Here is a 15707-nt window from a genome sequence, read left to right as displayed (position 1 = left end):
GGAAGACATTGAAGCAATTCTGAGACACGATTTGAATGGATTTGTAATCCATGGGAATATTTATGCAGATGAATCCTGGCATTACAGGTATAACAGAACAGGCTCATTATAAGTCAGCACTAACAGAGTTCCTCCTCCTCCTCTGGTTAAAACAAGTTCCTATGAATATGAACACATACTTTGATGGATCTATGACCATAAGAGAAGTTAGTTTGATTTGAAGTTGTAACCCAGTGTTTTTGTGTTTCCTTCACCTCTGCCTGAAATATTTGTTCATTCATGTTTCTCTAAAGCTTGCTGATTTCATCGTTAAAAATCCCCTTTATCACAGTAATGAAGCAATCTTCAAATTTTTTATTAACTTGTATTATAGGTAACACCATAGTTTTGCCCAGTGATGTCACATTTCCCAATATTTGTGCACAAGTTGTATCAGAAATAATACAGTTTGGAAAATTGTTAGTGTGGTGCATCAGTTAAACTGTATATTTTTGTAGTATGTATTTATAAATATGAAAACCACCAAATATGTCACTTTAACTTCACAAACATGTAAATAAACATGGTACCTGTTTGGTTTCTCTCATCATCTAGTCACAGCAAAAGATGTGCGTCATCATGTAAACATGTGCCTGGTGGTCAAACAGCACACCGAAAATGTTTATTTTAGTATTTGTTGAATATTATTTTTACTATTTCATGACTAAATCTTGTGGTCACTAACTGAATTGTTGTGTAACGCAAGCTCTAAGGTCTGGTTGAAAGGTAATAATTTGGTTAGGAGCTCACAAAGCAAAACTGTTTTCAGCAGCTACTACTGTGTATGTCACATCCTATACTGTAAGTGGGAGATACATGCATGCTGAGTGAACACCATATTGGTCTACCAGATTGCAAAACTAAACTGCTGTGTTTTTCATATCTAAACATGCTGACTACAAAGACATGCTCTTTAATAAATACACCGCATTACAGGTCTCCCTAAAGTGCATCATTTTTGGTACATATTGATAAAATAAAAAATCAAATTCAGTTGTCAGTAATTTCTTATTTATTGCACGACCAGTTCCAAGACCTAAAGCTTCATCTTCAGGTGTCACCAAATAATTAGGGAAACATACAACTGTGGCAGTAGGGCCCATCAGTCATGGCCGGTCACTTCCACATTAAACAAATGCATGGTAGTGTAGGACCAGAAATCACGGCATCCACTTAGACAGCATGATACGGAAGTTGGTGCAGTTTGTTATGTAAAAGAGTAGGAAGTGTGACCTTGGCAACTAAATCTGTTACTGGAATGGAATAAATTGGAAATAGGGCTATTTTGTTTGATGACATCTAGTCATGTTCCTTACAGTGAAAATGAAAATGAACTGACATCCTAAGATGATCCTATCAGATTTAGGAAAAAAAATGTCAGAATCCATTTTCAAAAATAACTATTAGTTAGCAATTTAGTACACTGCTACAGTCAGATTTAAGACAATTCTAAATGGGAGTGGGGAAAATACCCTATTTTACATCACTTTGTAAAACAGCATGTTTTGCTCTATGTCAACAAAAACTGCAGAGTTTGTGTTAGTTTACATAAAATTTTCCTGGTCAAGTGTGTTTCACTTTTATACTGCTGTCTTCAGTCCAAAAGTAGGTTTGATGCAGTTCTCCATACTTGTTTATCTCGTGCAAGATCAAGGTAATGAGTGAATCACAAGGATATGGAATGTATCAAATTGTACACAAATCAGACGTAACTTACCTAAATACAATAAAAGATACAATTTAAATAAGTTATCAAATAAAAATATACCCAGTTAACAAAAAATTGTGTATGTACATGAAGCAGAGTTAAGCTAAATATCACAATAAATAAATACATGAATACCAAACACCAAATTTTTGTGTCTGTGCTAGTGCTACAAATAAAAGTAATTAATGGTGTTTCTAAAACAATTGTAAGTTTAGGGATGGTTTTCATTTTTTCTTATAAATTCATTAACCATATAAAAAGATTTCTGTTTGGTACTCTTTCAGAATTTGCTTGAATTTCAGCAACTACTTATGAAGAATTTGTTATTTAATGTGAGTGCATTACAGAGCTTAATGCTAGAGTAATAAACTTCTTTTTCAGCCAAATTTAGATGTTTCAATTCAGTGTGCATACTGTTTTTAGTTCTTGCATTATAGTCATGATATTCGCTGTTACCTTTGCACAGAGAAAAGCTATTACTGACAAAGGTCCAGAAGGAAAAAATATACTGAGGAGGTGGTGAGGATCCGCATCTTTCGAATCAAGTACCTGCAAGTTGTGTACAGTGGGCACCACTCATTATCATGATGGCTTTTATTACTGCAGTGTTTTTGAGAAATGTTGGTTATTCCAGAATATAAAAGCATAGGACATTAATTAATGGAAGTAGCTGAATTAGGAAGTCTTTAATGGTATCTACTTCAGCCACTGAAGCAATAATTCATAGTGCAAATATTGCTGAGCTAAGTCTTCTAAAAAGATGAAGAATGTGTGTTGACCAATTACATTAGCTGTCTATATATGCAGCCAGGAATTTTGTATCCTCAACGTTTTGTTTTGGTTGGTCTCCACACTTTAAGTTAATTTCTTCAAGATTTCTTTGTAGTGTATGGAACCTCATATAATGGGTTTTATCTGCTTTGTGAGATACCATTTGAAGAAAGCCAATTTAAAATTTCGCTGAAAACTTTGTTCATAGTTTATTCAAGATTATCTGACAATTTGTCAATGAGAATTGTAGCATCACCTGCAAAAAGGTTAAATTTACTCTATATCGGAATGAAGAAAATAGCAACATTCCTAGAACAGCGCCTTGTGACACATCGCAACATAAGTTGTCTCCCCCCCCCCCCCCCCCCCCCCCCAGTTGATGGAAACACACACACACACACACACACACACACACACACTAATTGCAGACATTTTTTAAGTGACTTCCAAAACTTGATTGTGAAGAGAATATTGCTTGTTGAGTACAAAGACTAGCGCAAAACCCAAATTGACTTCTGGAGAAGGTATTCTTTCAGTGTAAATAGCTATAATCTGTCCTCATGCTTGTAATTCATTTCGCTGAATGTATTAATATATTTTCTCAAGCTTGGATTAATAATTGAAAGTTCATCTTGCTTTTAGTAATGTGTTTGTTGGTGTGTCATTTTTCTATTCATTTGTTAAATATAAAATTTCAAAGGTTCTTGATGTTTAAAGTACCATTTGATTTGTTGGCATGTGTCTTCTGTTAGTGAAATGTGTTTTGTTATTTATAGGTATAGTTTTACAGTCTGTTCCAATGTATTTGTGTACATTATTACATGGGCAATTTTGCACTTCACAAGTGAAAATTCAGAAGCACAAATAGGCCCAAAAGATTTAACAAAATTTCAGGCAAGTACAAATTAATAATGGACAAATTACTATAATTTCACAAGCAGCATAGTTTTACATTTCCTTTGTCATTTATCTTATTTGAAACACTGAACCTGATGTAATTAACATGATACAAAGTTGGAAATTCCTATTTATGTAACATATTGTGCTGTGTCCTACTGCAATAGAATGTATCACTGATTGGGATTGGAGTTGGTGCATTTGCATCTCTGATATTTCATCTGGGTGTCAAGGAAGCACCACCACGCAGTGATGGCTTAACGCATGGTCCAGGTGGCCGACGCACAGCATTACACATGCTGAAAGATATTCAGCTTTATCAGGTAAGAATGCATGTACCATCAGGTGTTTGGTGTTATGTTTTGCTAAGAAACCTTTATCTTCTCCTTCACGCTCGCTTATCCCCGACATCTTTCACTGATAAGTTTCAATTTGAAACATTCTTGTGTAACAATAGCATGTATTTATATTTGTTTGATGCTTGTGTAGGGACAGCTGAGTTTAAGGGCCTTGACACTTGCAGCAGAAGCACTGTTCTTAAGCTCCCATTACTTGAAGAAAATTATATGTGGTGTGCTCTGTTTTTAATTTAATTTTTTATGTAGAAAATGGAAAGAAACTTGGGCTTTAACATCCCATCGCTGAAATAGTTATTAAAAAGGAAACACAAATTTAGATTTGGGGAGGAAATTGATGATGTTCTTAAAGGCACTGTCTCTCAATTCTCCTTTATCAGTCCTGGATAAGCTATGGGAAACCTAAATCTGGATAGTCAACTGGGTATTTGAATCCTGGGCTGCCAGATGTGTCCAGTCTTAACCATTACACAACTTTTCTCTGTTTATGGGAAGAGAATTAAAGACATGCATTTCTTTGCTTTCTTGTGTTTGATGACTGCAATATTAAGCATTATCTCTTGACATGCTTCGCAGAATTTTGGTGATAGTAAATTGCTTGTTTTATTGCTTTTGTAATATCCCATATTTACATGTGTGATTTAATTGGTCATGTAATGAACTATCTGTCATGTGCTGTGAATTATGACTCATATCTTAATTTATTTTTCTTTGTATATTTGGTGTGATTAAGTGAATTTTGCATTTAATGTGAAGGATGAAGTCCAATAAAAGTTTTAAGCAAGTATTCACTTTTGTTAATTTCTTTGGTAACAATCTACTACAGAGCACATTTTGTTTTCTGATTTCAGAGTATAAATTTCATAGAATTAAAAATGAAAGTAGTGCAAATTTTCACATGTAAGACTGATATTAAAGGCATAACAGTATGTCTGTATGCTTGCCGTGTAACAAAAAGTTTTTTCACAGGTAGCTGTTTTGTGCCATTTGCTTTTAGGAAACCCAGTATAGAATGATGTATTGTCTGACATTGTAACCTCAGAATTGCCAACAGTATGCCCCATCCCCCATCATGAGTTAATAGTTTACTCTATGTATTGCAGACTGCAACTATTTAAGAATCTCGTCTCCAATGCTCCTCAGAAAATCATTTGCTCCCCCCCCCCCCCCCCCCCACTCCCACCCCCCTCCCACACCGTGTGATGCTTAAAGTTTCCTCATTAAGTTATGTTTTCAACAGCAGGTCAGCAGCGTGCACTATCTTGCTGTCGTGCAAACCATTGTTGATGGTGGGACGCAGAGGGTGTATCTCCCACCATGCTCTGGAAACCTCCAACTGCATTCAGGGTAGAGTGGCTCACCCACTTTACCTCCTCTCACTACCTGTCTACTTCTACTTGATTTTATCTCTGTGTTATTGTATTTTGCTTACAGTTGGGCTTCCCAGGATCTGCCATTTTACATCCTTCTTCTGAGGGCTATTCTTGGTTCCATACTTATAGGAAGAAAGGACTGATGACCTCACAAGTTGGTCTGGTTAACTCCAACAACCAACCACCCAACACCTTGATTCTCTGGGCCAAATTGTCATCATTGTGGTTGTGAAACTTGACTCATTGCACATTCTGATGCTATGTCTAGATTACCAGTGATTTCAGTTTCTTGTTATAAAAGTGCTCAGAATAAACTTCCTCCAGAACATAAACATAATAATCCTTATTGGTTTGTTAAATCTGTGGAAAAGCAAAGAAGATTCTTTTTAATATGTTATATATGTAGCCCTAATGATTCCCTTTTACTTCTTGAGACTGCTTTTCGCAGTATTTAATTTAATATTTTTTTAGGCCTGTATCGCAATGTGGTTTTTTTGTACCATAAAATTAGTTCGTCTTCCAGTGCAGTGTAATATCATTTGCATGTAAATATTCCCAGTGCAAAATTGTTTTTAACTTCCTGTAGGCAAATATATATTTGCACATTTGAAATCAGTTGGTCTGTTAATGACTGAGACAGACAAGGAACTGGATAAAGTTTGAAATGACATGGTACGATACTCATTCACTTATTTCAATTTTTACAACTGAATTGTAACGCTTTGGAAACCAGCCACTTAGAAGAATATCGGGCCTAGGAAACAGGCCACCTATGCCATTATTTAAAGCGATACTGGCATGTACACTGATCTGCCAGAATATTATGATCACCTACCTAATAGTCAGTATGTCCATCTTGGGCGTAAATAACAGTGGTGGCGCGTCATAGCATGGAAGCAATGAGGCCTTGGTAGGACAGTGGAGGGAGATGGCACCACATCTGCACACACACACACACACACACACACACACACACACACACACACACACACACACGTCACCTAATTCCCGTAAATTCCAGGGAGGGGGGCCGATGAGCTCTGATGCCATGTTAAATCATGTCCTAAAAGTGTTTGATTGGGTTCAGTCCTGGGGAATTGGGGGACTAGTACATCAATTGGAACTCATCACTGTACCTCGAACCCCTGCATTACCCTCCAGGCCGTGCGAAATGGTGCATTACCTTGTTGAAAAATGCCACTGCTGTTGGAAAACATCATCGTCATGAAAGAGTGTACGTGATCTACAACCAGTGTACAATACTCCTTGACTGTCATGACGCCTTGCACGAGCTCTAACGGACTCATGGATACCCATGTGAATGTTCCCCAGACCATAATAGAGCTACTGCCAACTTGTTTCCATCCCGCTGTGCAAGTGTAAAGGAGCTGTTCGCCTGGAAGACGATGGATTCGCGCCCTCCCGTTAGAAAGATGAATAAGGTACTGTTATTCATCAGACCATGCACGACTCTGCCACTGCAGCAATGACCTGTGCCGTTGGTCATTTGCCGTGCCGTTGGTCATTTGCCCATTTCACTCAATATCGTTGTGTTAACATTGGCACACGCATGGGTCATCAGCTGCGGAGGCCCATCGTTAGGATTGTTTGGCACACTGTGTGTTGAGGCACACTTGTATTCTGCCCAGCATTAAAGCCTGATGTTAGTCCTGCCACAGTTTGTCGCCTTTCGTGTTTTATCAGCCTGGCCAGCCTGCAACGTCAGCCATGTGTAATGAGGGCTAGCTGCCCAATCCCATAAGTTTTTCACCACATGTTGAAGATGCTCACCACAGCAGTCCTAGAAACCTGAGAAGTCGTGCAGTTTAAGAAAGGGTCATGCCGAGCCTCTGGGCCATCGCGATTTGCCCTCAGTTAAACTCAGATAGATCACATACCTTCCCCATTCTACTCACAGGCAGTGCGCTCAGTGATGCTACATGTATTGTGTATGTCTTACTAGCTGTCATTCCTCAGGATGTGGTGACTCTACTATCGCCTGGATGGGTTTATGTCGATAGGTCTGCGGTCATAATGTTCTGGCTGATCAGTGTATATAATTGATGTATCTTAAAGAGTAATACCTACTAAAAAAGACCAAGCTTCAAGATTTATTCTTCATATGTACTTTTGTTTTTTGTAGTTTCCAAAAAAAAGTCCTCTTGAGCTTCCAAAATTTCTTGCTTGCTCAACAAATGAAACGCATTTGTAGCAGAATTACAGCAAACTATGAAATCTAACAAACACACACACGCACGAAATTAAATCAGTGTGATCCTATTGGCTCATCCATTCACAACAGCAGCTATTACATTTGCCTATGTTTCTTTTGAAATAATTCCAGAAGTTAACAACACAAGGTAGCACCACAAGGTAGCATCAGACAAGGGACATGTAGCAACACGTCCGTACAATGTTTCCGAGCAGTAGGTGGCTTGTGCATCTGGAAAACTTCAGCCCAATATATACTCAGTTGTAGTCTTTTTAACACTGAGTTGTGGCTTGAGCTGTGCTCGGGTTTGTTCTACGGAGTGTTAAGTCATTGAAGTCAGTTCTGTAACTCTGAACGGCAGAATCTTCTTGCTGTCACTTAAGTTGTGGCAGTGGCTGTCTCAGCACATATGGTTGCTGTAGCGACAGTACGACCATCAGAATGTTAAGTCACTCATGCGCTCTAAGTAAATAGAAATAAAAACAGTTTTTAGACACATGTTTCACATAGCATGACAACCAAAACACCTTTTGAGTATAGATTAAATCACTTTATCATGTATGACCAGTAAATTATTTTCAATATGCTGCATTGGGTTATATAATTGTTATCTTTAGTTAACAGGAAACACTGTGTGCTGAAAATCTGCAGCTCAGTGATCATAAAGTTTTGTGGCATTGCTTTTCTGCAAAGACACACATGGTGCCACACAGTGAAAGCTATAAATAGCATAAGGTAGACCATTTCATTTTGGCATACAACTTGAAGCAGAGTGAAGTGTACAACAGTTAGGATATATAAAGGGCAGCTTCAGCTCCCCTCTCCCTTTGAAAGACAGCTTTTTGTATAAACTCGAATGCTACTAAGTGCTTGTACTGGTAGTAATCTCTTAAAATAAAAATGCATATTCTCAAATGAATTAAAGTAACCTTCATATGGAAAGGTAACATTACCTTGGTGGCACAGATTATCTTGGGCAGGGATGCAGTCGATGGCCCATGAGCTTTATGTTACCCACCCACCATTGATCTGATAGCAGCCCACCCCTCATTGTTCATTCTTATAATTTTGCTACTCATTTTTCACGTTTTCCTAAAGAGGAGAGGGTGAGCCCTTGCAGAACATTGTTCCTTTGAGCCACACCATAAAATGAATTTTCGTGAAAAATTTCTCACAGTCCTTTCATGTCACAGTGAGGGATTTGTGGCCCACTGTACTTGCAGGTGTGTACTCCTCTGATCATAGGTAATCTATTATAAGGATAAAAATTATTAAAAAATGTTAATGGCACTACTTAAGTGAGGCAAGATATATATCATAATAGGGTTAGTCGCAAGTACTCAAGTGAATGTTTGCTATAGTTGTCTACTTTATTAATATATGAATAGTTACAAATTTGAACTGTCTCTTATATGTGCACACAATTTCAGGTTGCAGGAGTGTATATGGCAACTAGGCTCTTCGTCAATCTCAGCCAGGTTTACATCCCTCTGTACCTGCATGAATCACTGAGTATGAATGCAGAAAGCTTGGCAATAGTTCCACTTGTCATGCTTCTGTCCAGTTTCGGAACATCATTGCTGATCAAATTGTTAAACAAGAAACTTGGCAGAAAGGTTTGACTAGTTTAACATTGTAATTAAAAAAAGTTAGTGTGCTTAGTCTTCACTACATTCTTATTTTATGACTTTTAATTTTCAGGTAGCATATTTAGTAGGTGCTGCTGTGGGGTTTGCTGGGTGCTTATGGATCCAATTTGGATATGGCAGTGCATTTGTTAGATACGAAATCTATGGTGTTGCAGCTTTATTGGGTATGTTCAGGTATTGTCAGTCCGAAAACTATTTGAATTATTGTACATGTAAACCTGTTTATCTTTCATCATTATCATCATACTTAATAGTATTAGCATCAAAAGAGAATTCAGTTGGAAATGTTAATAAACTAGGAGACAGATTTGACGGCCATTACATACCTTCAGGAGGTGATGGGTGTAGTAAAAGTAAGAGTGAGAGGGTTCTAGGTGGCTAAATCATAAAAAATTACTATTGTTAAAGTATCAGTATTGAAAAGGAAAGTTGCTACTCACCAAATAGTGGAGATGGTGAGTCGTAGATAGGAAGAACAAAAAGACTGTCACAAATAAAGCATTCAGCCTGTAAGGCCTTCGTCAAAAATAAACTCTCTCTCTCTCTCTCTCTCTCTCTCTCTCTAAGTATCTTGGATTTAAATAAAGTCCTTGGTTTTATCCTCGTCTTTCTACTGGAAATAATTATCGAATGAAAAATCAAGACTGAAATGTAACAGTATTGTGAAAAGCATAGTTGCTACTCACCATATAGTGGAGATGCTGAGTTACAGGTAGGCACAACAAAAGACTCTCAGAAAGTAAACTTTCGGCCAACAAGACCTTTGTCAAAAATAGACCACACACACACACACACACACACACACAGAGGCATGCCAGTCCGGCTTCAGCTGCAAGAGCCGCTCTCTCTCAAAGGCCTTGTTGGCCAAAAGCTTATTTTGTGACAGTCTTTTTGTTGTGCCTGTCTGCGACACAGTGCTTCCATTATATGGTGAGTAGCAAACTTCCCTTTTCGTAATATTGGAAATAATTATCCTCAAGATTAAATAACAGTCACTGTTTATTAAATGATTACATAAAATCTTGCTTACAGTGTGAATATCAGAGTGCGTATGAAACAAACTAAATTTTGCAGCTATGGGGTTTTCGTGTATGAGACGCATCCAGAAAGTAAGTTCCGTATTTTTTTAAAACAAAGACAACATACACTCCTGGAAATGGAAAAAAGAACACATTGACACCGGTGTGTCAGACCCACCATACTTGCTCCGGACACTGCGAGAGGGCTGTACAAACAATGATCACACGCATGGCACAGCGGACACACCAGGAACCGCGGTGTTGGCCGTCGAATGGCGCTAGCTGCGCAGCATTTGTGCACCGCCGCCGTCAGTGTCAGCCAGTTTGCCGTGGCATACGGAGCTCCATCGCAGTCTTTAACACTGGTAGCATGCCGCGACAGCGTGGACGTGAACCGTATGTGCAGTTGACGGACTTTGAGCGAGGGCGTATAGTGGACATGCGGGAGGCCGGGTGGACGTACCGCCGAATTGCTCAACACTTGGGGCGTGAGGTCTCCACAGTACATCGATGTTGTCGCCAGTGGTCAGCGGAAGGTGCACGTGCCCGTCGACCTGGGACCGGACCGCAGCGACGCACGGATGCACGCCAAGACCGTAGGATCCTACGCAGTGCCGTAGGGGACCGCACCGCCACTTCCCAGCAAATTAGGGACACTGTTGCTCCTGGGGTATCGGCGAGGACCATTCGCAACCGTCTCCATGAAGCTGGGCTACGGTCCCGCACACCATTAGGCCGTCTTCCGCTCACGCCCCAACATCGTGCAGTCCGCCTCCAGTGGTGTCGCGACAGGCGTGAATGGAGGGACGAATGGAGACGTGTCGTCTTCAGCGATGAGAGTCGCTTCTGCCTTGGTGCCAATGATGGTCGTATGCGTGTTTGGCGCCGTGCAGGTGAGCGCCACAATCAGGACTGCATACGACCGAGGCACACAGGGCCAACACCCGGCATCATGGTGTGGGGAGCGATCTCCTACACTGGCCGTACACCACTGGTGATCGTCGAGGGAACACTGAATAGTGCACGGTACATCCAAACCGTCATCGAACCCATCGTTCTACCATTCCTAGACAGGCAAGGGAACTTGCTGTTCCAACAGGACAATGCACGTCCGCATGTATCCCGTGCCACCCAACGTGCTCTAGAAGGTGTAAGTCAACTACCCTGGCCAGCAAGATCTCCGGATCTGTCTCCCATTGAGCATGTTTGGGACTGGATGAAGCGTCGTCTCACGTGGTCTGCACGTCCAGCACGAACGCTGGTCCAACTGAGGCGCCAGGTGGAAATGGCATGGCAAGCCGTTCCACAGGACTACATCCAGCATCTCTACGATCGTCTCCATGGGAGAATAGCATCCTGCATTGCTGCGAAAGGTGGATATACACTGTACTAGTGCCGACATTGTGCATGCTCTGTTGCCTGTGTCTATGTGCCTGTGGTTCTGTCAGTGTGATCATGTGATGTATCTGACCCCAGGAATGTGTCAATAAAGTTTCCCCTTCCTGGGACAATGAATTCACGGTGTTCTTATTTCAATTTCCAGGAGTGTATTTACATAAAAAAATTTATCGGCAACAGGTACAGCAATGTTTGAGGTACTTTTCGACATAGTCACCAAAAGAATTGAGACACGTGTGATGTCGTGGGATCAACTTTTGTATTCCTGTGTCGTAGAAATCTGCCACCTGTGAATGGAATCAGTGTATGACAGTCATCTTCAGCTCTTCAGCATTATCATGGGAGACAGGAATTTCGTGAGGTGCAAGAAAAGATGGAAATCATCTGTGACAATCCTGTCAAGGAACTCGTCACCATCATGATGATACTACTGCAGAAATGTCAGTGCTGCTCCAAAGCATTTCGTTTTGTACTTGGGTGTCAGGTTTTTCCACACCCACCTGGCACTCAATTTCTTGAACAGCAGCTGCTTAGTGACAATTTCATGCAGCAAGGGTCTCAATATCTGTGGAAAATGGCTGCTGAGCTCCTTAATTGCGAAGGGATGAGTCTCCTGGTGCACTACTGCTCACCCAGATGATCATTGTTGAGAGATATTCACCCACTGCACTCTTCTTAGGGACACTTTGATGACCTTCGGAGAAAATCCTACACTAATGATGCACCATCTGTTTGCTCATGATGTTCTGCTGTAGACGTAACAGAGCTGACGATTAATTTCGATGGGCACTATGTTTTGTGCATTGAGGGACCGTATCACTGGCCAAACCTCGCAAGCTACAGGAGAACGAATAAGAGGTACCATTTCGGGGTACTGCTGCCACAGTACTGGCACCAGTGGGGTGTGTCAGGCTGGCATTTGATTGTCGTGTCATAGATCTGTTGCACATGTGCATTTTTCCTGGCTAAATATGTCTGCTTTGAAGGCAAACATCGGGAAATGTACTTTCTGGATGCACGTCGTATAAACAATCTTCCAAGGTAATTATTGTTGTTCTATGGTCTGAAAGGCCCCCCTTCAGCATCCATGTGGTGTTGGGAGCTTTATGACATACTTGTTATATTGAAAAGTAATCAGCTGGTGAACTTCACTACCACATGCAATCCAAACACAGCATATCCTATGCAAGAATGCGGACCTGTGCAGTATCTGAAAAATGCCTTTTTTATCTATCATTGGTAAAGGACATGATTACTCTTTTTTTTAATAAAAAGATGAGTGTACAGAAAACTTTGCACTAACTGTGTCCTCACAAGGGACACACTTCTTAGTTCTTTTGAACCGGGACTTGAAACTGGGAACTTTGTCTACTTTGCTCTACTGACTGAACTATTCGGGCACAACTCTCAATTTGCCCTAAAAGCTTTATTTCCTCCAGTACCACATCTCTTCCATGTCTCCACAATATTCTTTCTTCCAGGACTGCTAGTCCTGCAAGACATGCAGGAGAACTTCAATGGTATTTGGAAGGTAGGAGTTGATACTGGTGAAGCAAAGCTGTGAGGGTAGGTAGTGAATCATACTTGTGAAGCTGTCAGTAGAGCTCTTGCACAGGAAAGGCAAAGGTCTCAGGTTCAAGGCACTGTCCGGCACACAGTTCGAATAGGTCAGGTAAATTTCAAATTGGGGCATACTCACCTGGAAGGTGAAAATTTGCTCTGGTAAATTACTCCATCAGAGTTGAGAAATGGAATTGTTTGGGTAGATTAAAAATGAAGGGCAGGGCACTCAGACCCTAGGGTGTAGGGGCATGCATGTGCGCGTGAACTTGCATCAGAGAGAGAGAGAGAGAGAGAGAGGATGAAAGTCAACCAAGATGAAGGGAGAGGTGTCAGAGATGGTATTTTGGTAAGTACAGTACCACCTCCTATACAGAGATAAGGACAGAGTGAGAAATAAAGATAGATTAAGGAAAGAAAGAAGAATAGCAGAACTAAGAATGAGAAACAATTCTAGGGGATATCATCTTGAAACTTACATCTACATTATACTCCACAAGCCACCTAATGGCGTGTGATGGAGGGTACTTCTGGTACCACTAACTGATACCCCCTATTCTGTTCCATTTCTAGAATTTTCTTGGAGTATCATAATGAAAGATGTATGTGGAAGGAAGCTCTCTTGAAATTTCATTAGTAAACCTCTCTGTGATGCACAACACTTATTTTGCAATGTCTGCCAGTGGAGTTCATTGAGCATTTTGGTAATGCTCTTGCACCAACTATAAAATATCTGGGAGTATGCGTGTGGAACGATTTGAAGTGGAATGATCATATAAAATTAATTGTTGGTAAGGCGGGTACCAGGTTGAGATTCATTGGGAGAGTGCTTAGAAAATGTAGTCCATCAACAAAGGAGGTGGCTTACAAAACTCTCGTTCGAGTATTGCTCATCAGTGTGGGATCCGTACCAGATCGGGTTGACGGAGGAGATAGAGAAGATCCAAAGAAGAGCGGCGTGTTTTGTCACAGGGTTATTTGGTAACCGTGATAGCGTTACGGAGATGTTTAATAAACTCAAGTGGCAGACTCTGCAAGAGAGGCACTCTGCATCGCAGTGTAGATTGCTCGCCAGGTTTCGAGAGGGTGCATTTCTGGATGAGGTATCAAATATATTGCTTCCCCCTACTTATACCTCTCGAGGAGATCACGAATGTAAAATTAGAGAGATTAGAGCGCGCACGGAGGCTTTCAGACAGTCGTTCTTCCCGCGAACCATACGCGACTGGAACAGGAAAGGGAGGTAATGACAGTGGCACGTAAAATGCCCTCCGCCACACACCTTTGGGTGGCTTGCGGAGTATAAATGTAGATGTAGATGTAGAATGATCTCTTGACAAATTGCATAGCCCTGCATTGGATTCCCTCCCTCCCTCACTCCCTCACTCCCAGTTGAACAACTGCCTTATAAGCCTTTGTGGATGAGTTACATTCCTGTAAGATTCTTCCTATGAATTTGTATGGCATCCAATTTTCCTGCTATGTGTTTTGTGTGGTCATTCCTGTTAAGGTTGCTCTGGATAGTTACTCCTAGATTTTTATCATACATACTGTTTCCAGCAGTTTCTCATCAATAGTGTAGTTGTACAGTAGTGGCTTTCTTCTCCTATGTCTGAACAATATGTTACATTTATTTACATTCAGGATCAATTGCCAGAACCTCTGACCCATCAGTCTGCTGCAGGTCATTTTGCAAATCAGTGCAGTCTTCTGGCATTGCTACTGTGTAACAGACAACTACATTGTCTGCAAACAGTCGTTAAGAGTATCCGAAGCTTTCTCCTATATCACTTATATACGTTGTAAACAACAACAGTCCTATGATACTTCTGTGGGGTACTGTCTAAATTAATCTATTGATTTTGTTCCGTTAAGAGTGACGTGTTGAATTCTACCTGCAAGGAAGTTTTGAATCCACTCACAAATCTGGTCTGATACCCAATAAGTTTCACTAAAAAGAAATGTGGGACAGTGTCAAATGCCTCCCTGAAGTCAAAGAACACAACATCAACCTGAGTGCTATTGTCTACAGTGCTATGGATCTCATGGAGGAACAGAGCACAGAGCAAGCTGAGTTTCGCAAGATCTCTGTTTGCAGAATTCATGTTAATTTTTATAAGGGAGATTTTTATTCTCCAGAAACATCAAAATATTTGAACATAAAACATGTCCAATAATTCTAAACAGATTGCCGTCATTGATATAGGTCTATATTTGTGTGCTTCTTTCCTGCGGCCCTTCTTGAAAACGGGATGACCTGCAGTTTTTTCCATTCACGAAGTACCCTTTGTTGCCCCAGTGATCTACAATAAACTGGTGCTAGAAGGGAGCAACCTCTTTTTGCATAATCTTTGTAGAATCTTATAGGTATTTCATCTGGTCCTGATGCATTTACACTACTAAGCAATTGTAGTTGGCTTTTCTATTCAGCAATTGGTTATCTCAGTTTTGACTATTGTATGGTGATTGAAAGGTGGGACTATGTTAAGATCTTGTGCAGTGAAACAATTTTGTTAGACCAAATTCGATATTTTGGCCTTCTCTCTGTTATCTTCCATTTTGGTGGCAGTATGGTCTCAGAGTGAATGAACATATGATTTCGAACTGCTTACTGATTTTACATAAGACCAAAACCTCTTAGGGTTTTTACTGAGATCAGTTGACAAAATATTACTTTGTCATTGAATGCTTCTCATTGCCCTCCTTAAGCTCATTTTTGCTTTGT

The 15707-nt window shown here is 40.4% G+C and overlaps 1 protein-coding gene across 3 annotated transcripts in view; it reads left to right on the top strand.

Moving 5' to 3' along the window:
- The window catches only part of LOC124795130 (major facilitator superfamily domain-containing protein 12-like), a 64069-nt gene that overhangs the window by 22816 nt on the left and 25546 nt on the right, over positions 1-15707 (top strand). For all 3 annotated transcript variants that reach the window (XM_047259003.1, XM_047259004.1, XM_047259005.1), the window contains exons 5-8: positions 3295-3412; positions 3583-3738; positions 8787-8972; positions 9058-9169. In XM_047259003.1, the coding sequence (XP_047114959.1) occupies positions 3295-3412; positions 3583-3738; positions 8787-8972; positions 9058-9169 (572 nt within the window). The remainder of the gene's footprint in view (positions 1-3294; positions 3413-3582; positions 3739-8786; positions 8973-9057; positions 9170-15707) is intronic.

Source organism: Schistocerca piceifrons, chromosome 4, assembly GCF_021461385.2.
Source record: "Schistocerca piceifrons isolate TAMUIC-IGC-003096 chromosome 4, iqSchPice1.1, whole genome shotgun sequence".
Lineage (NCBI taxonomy): Eukaryota > Metazoa > Arthropoda > Insecta > Orthoptera > Acrididae > Schistocerca > Schistocerca piceifrons.
The sequence above is the reverse complement of the archived record's forward strand: the minus strand, read 5'-3'. Positions and strand labels throughout refer to the sequence as shown.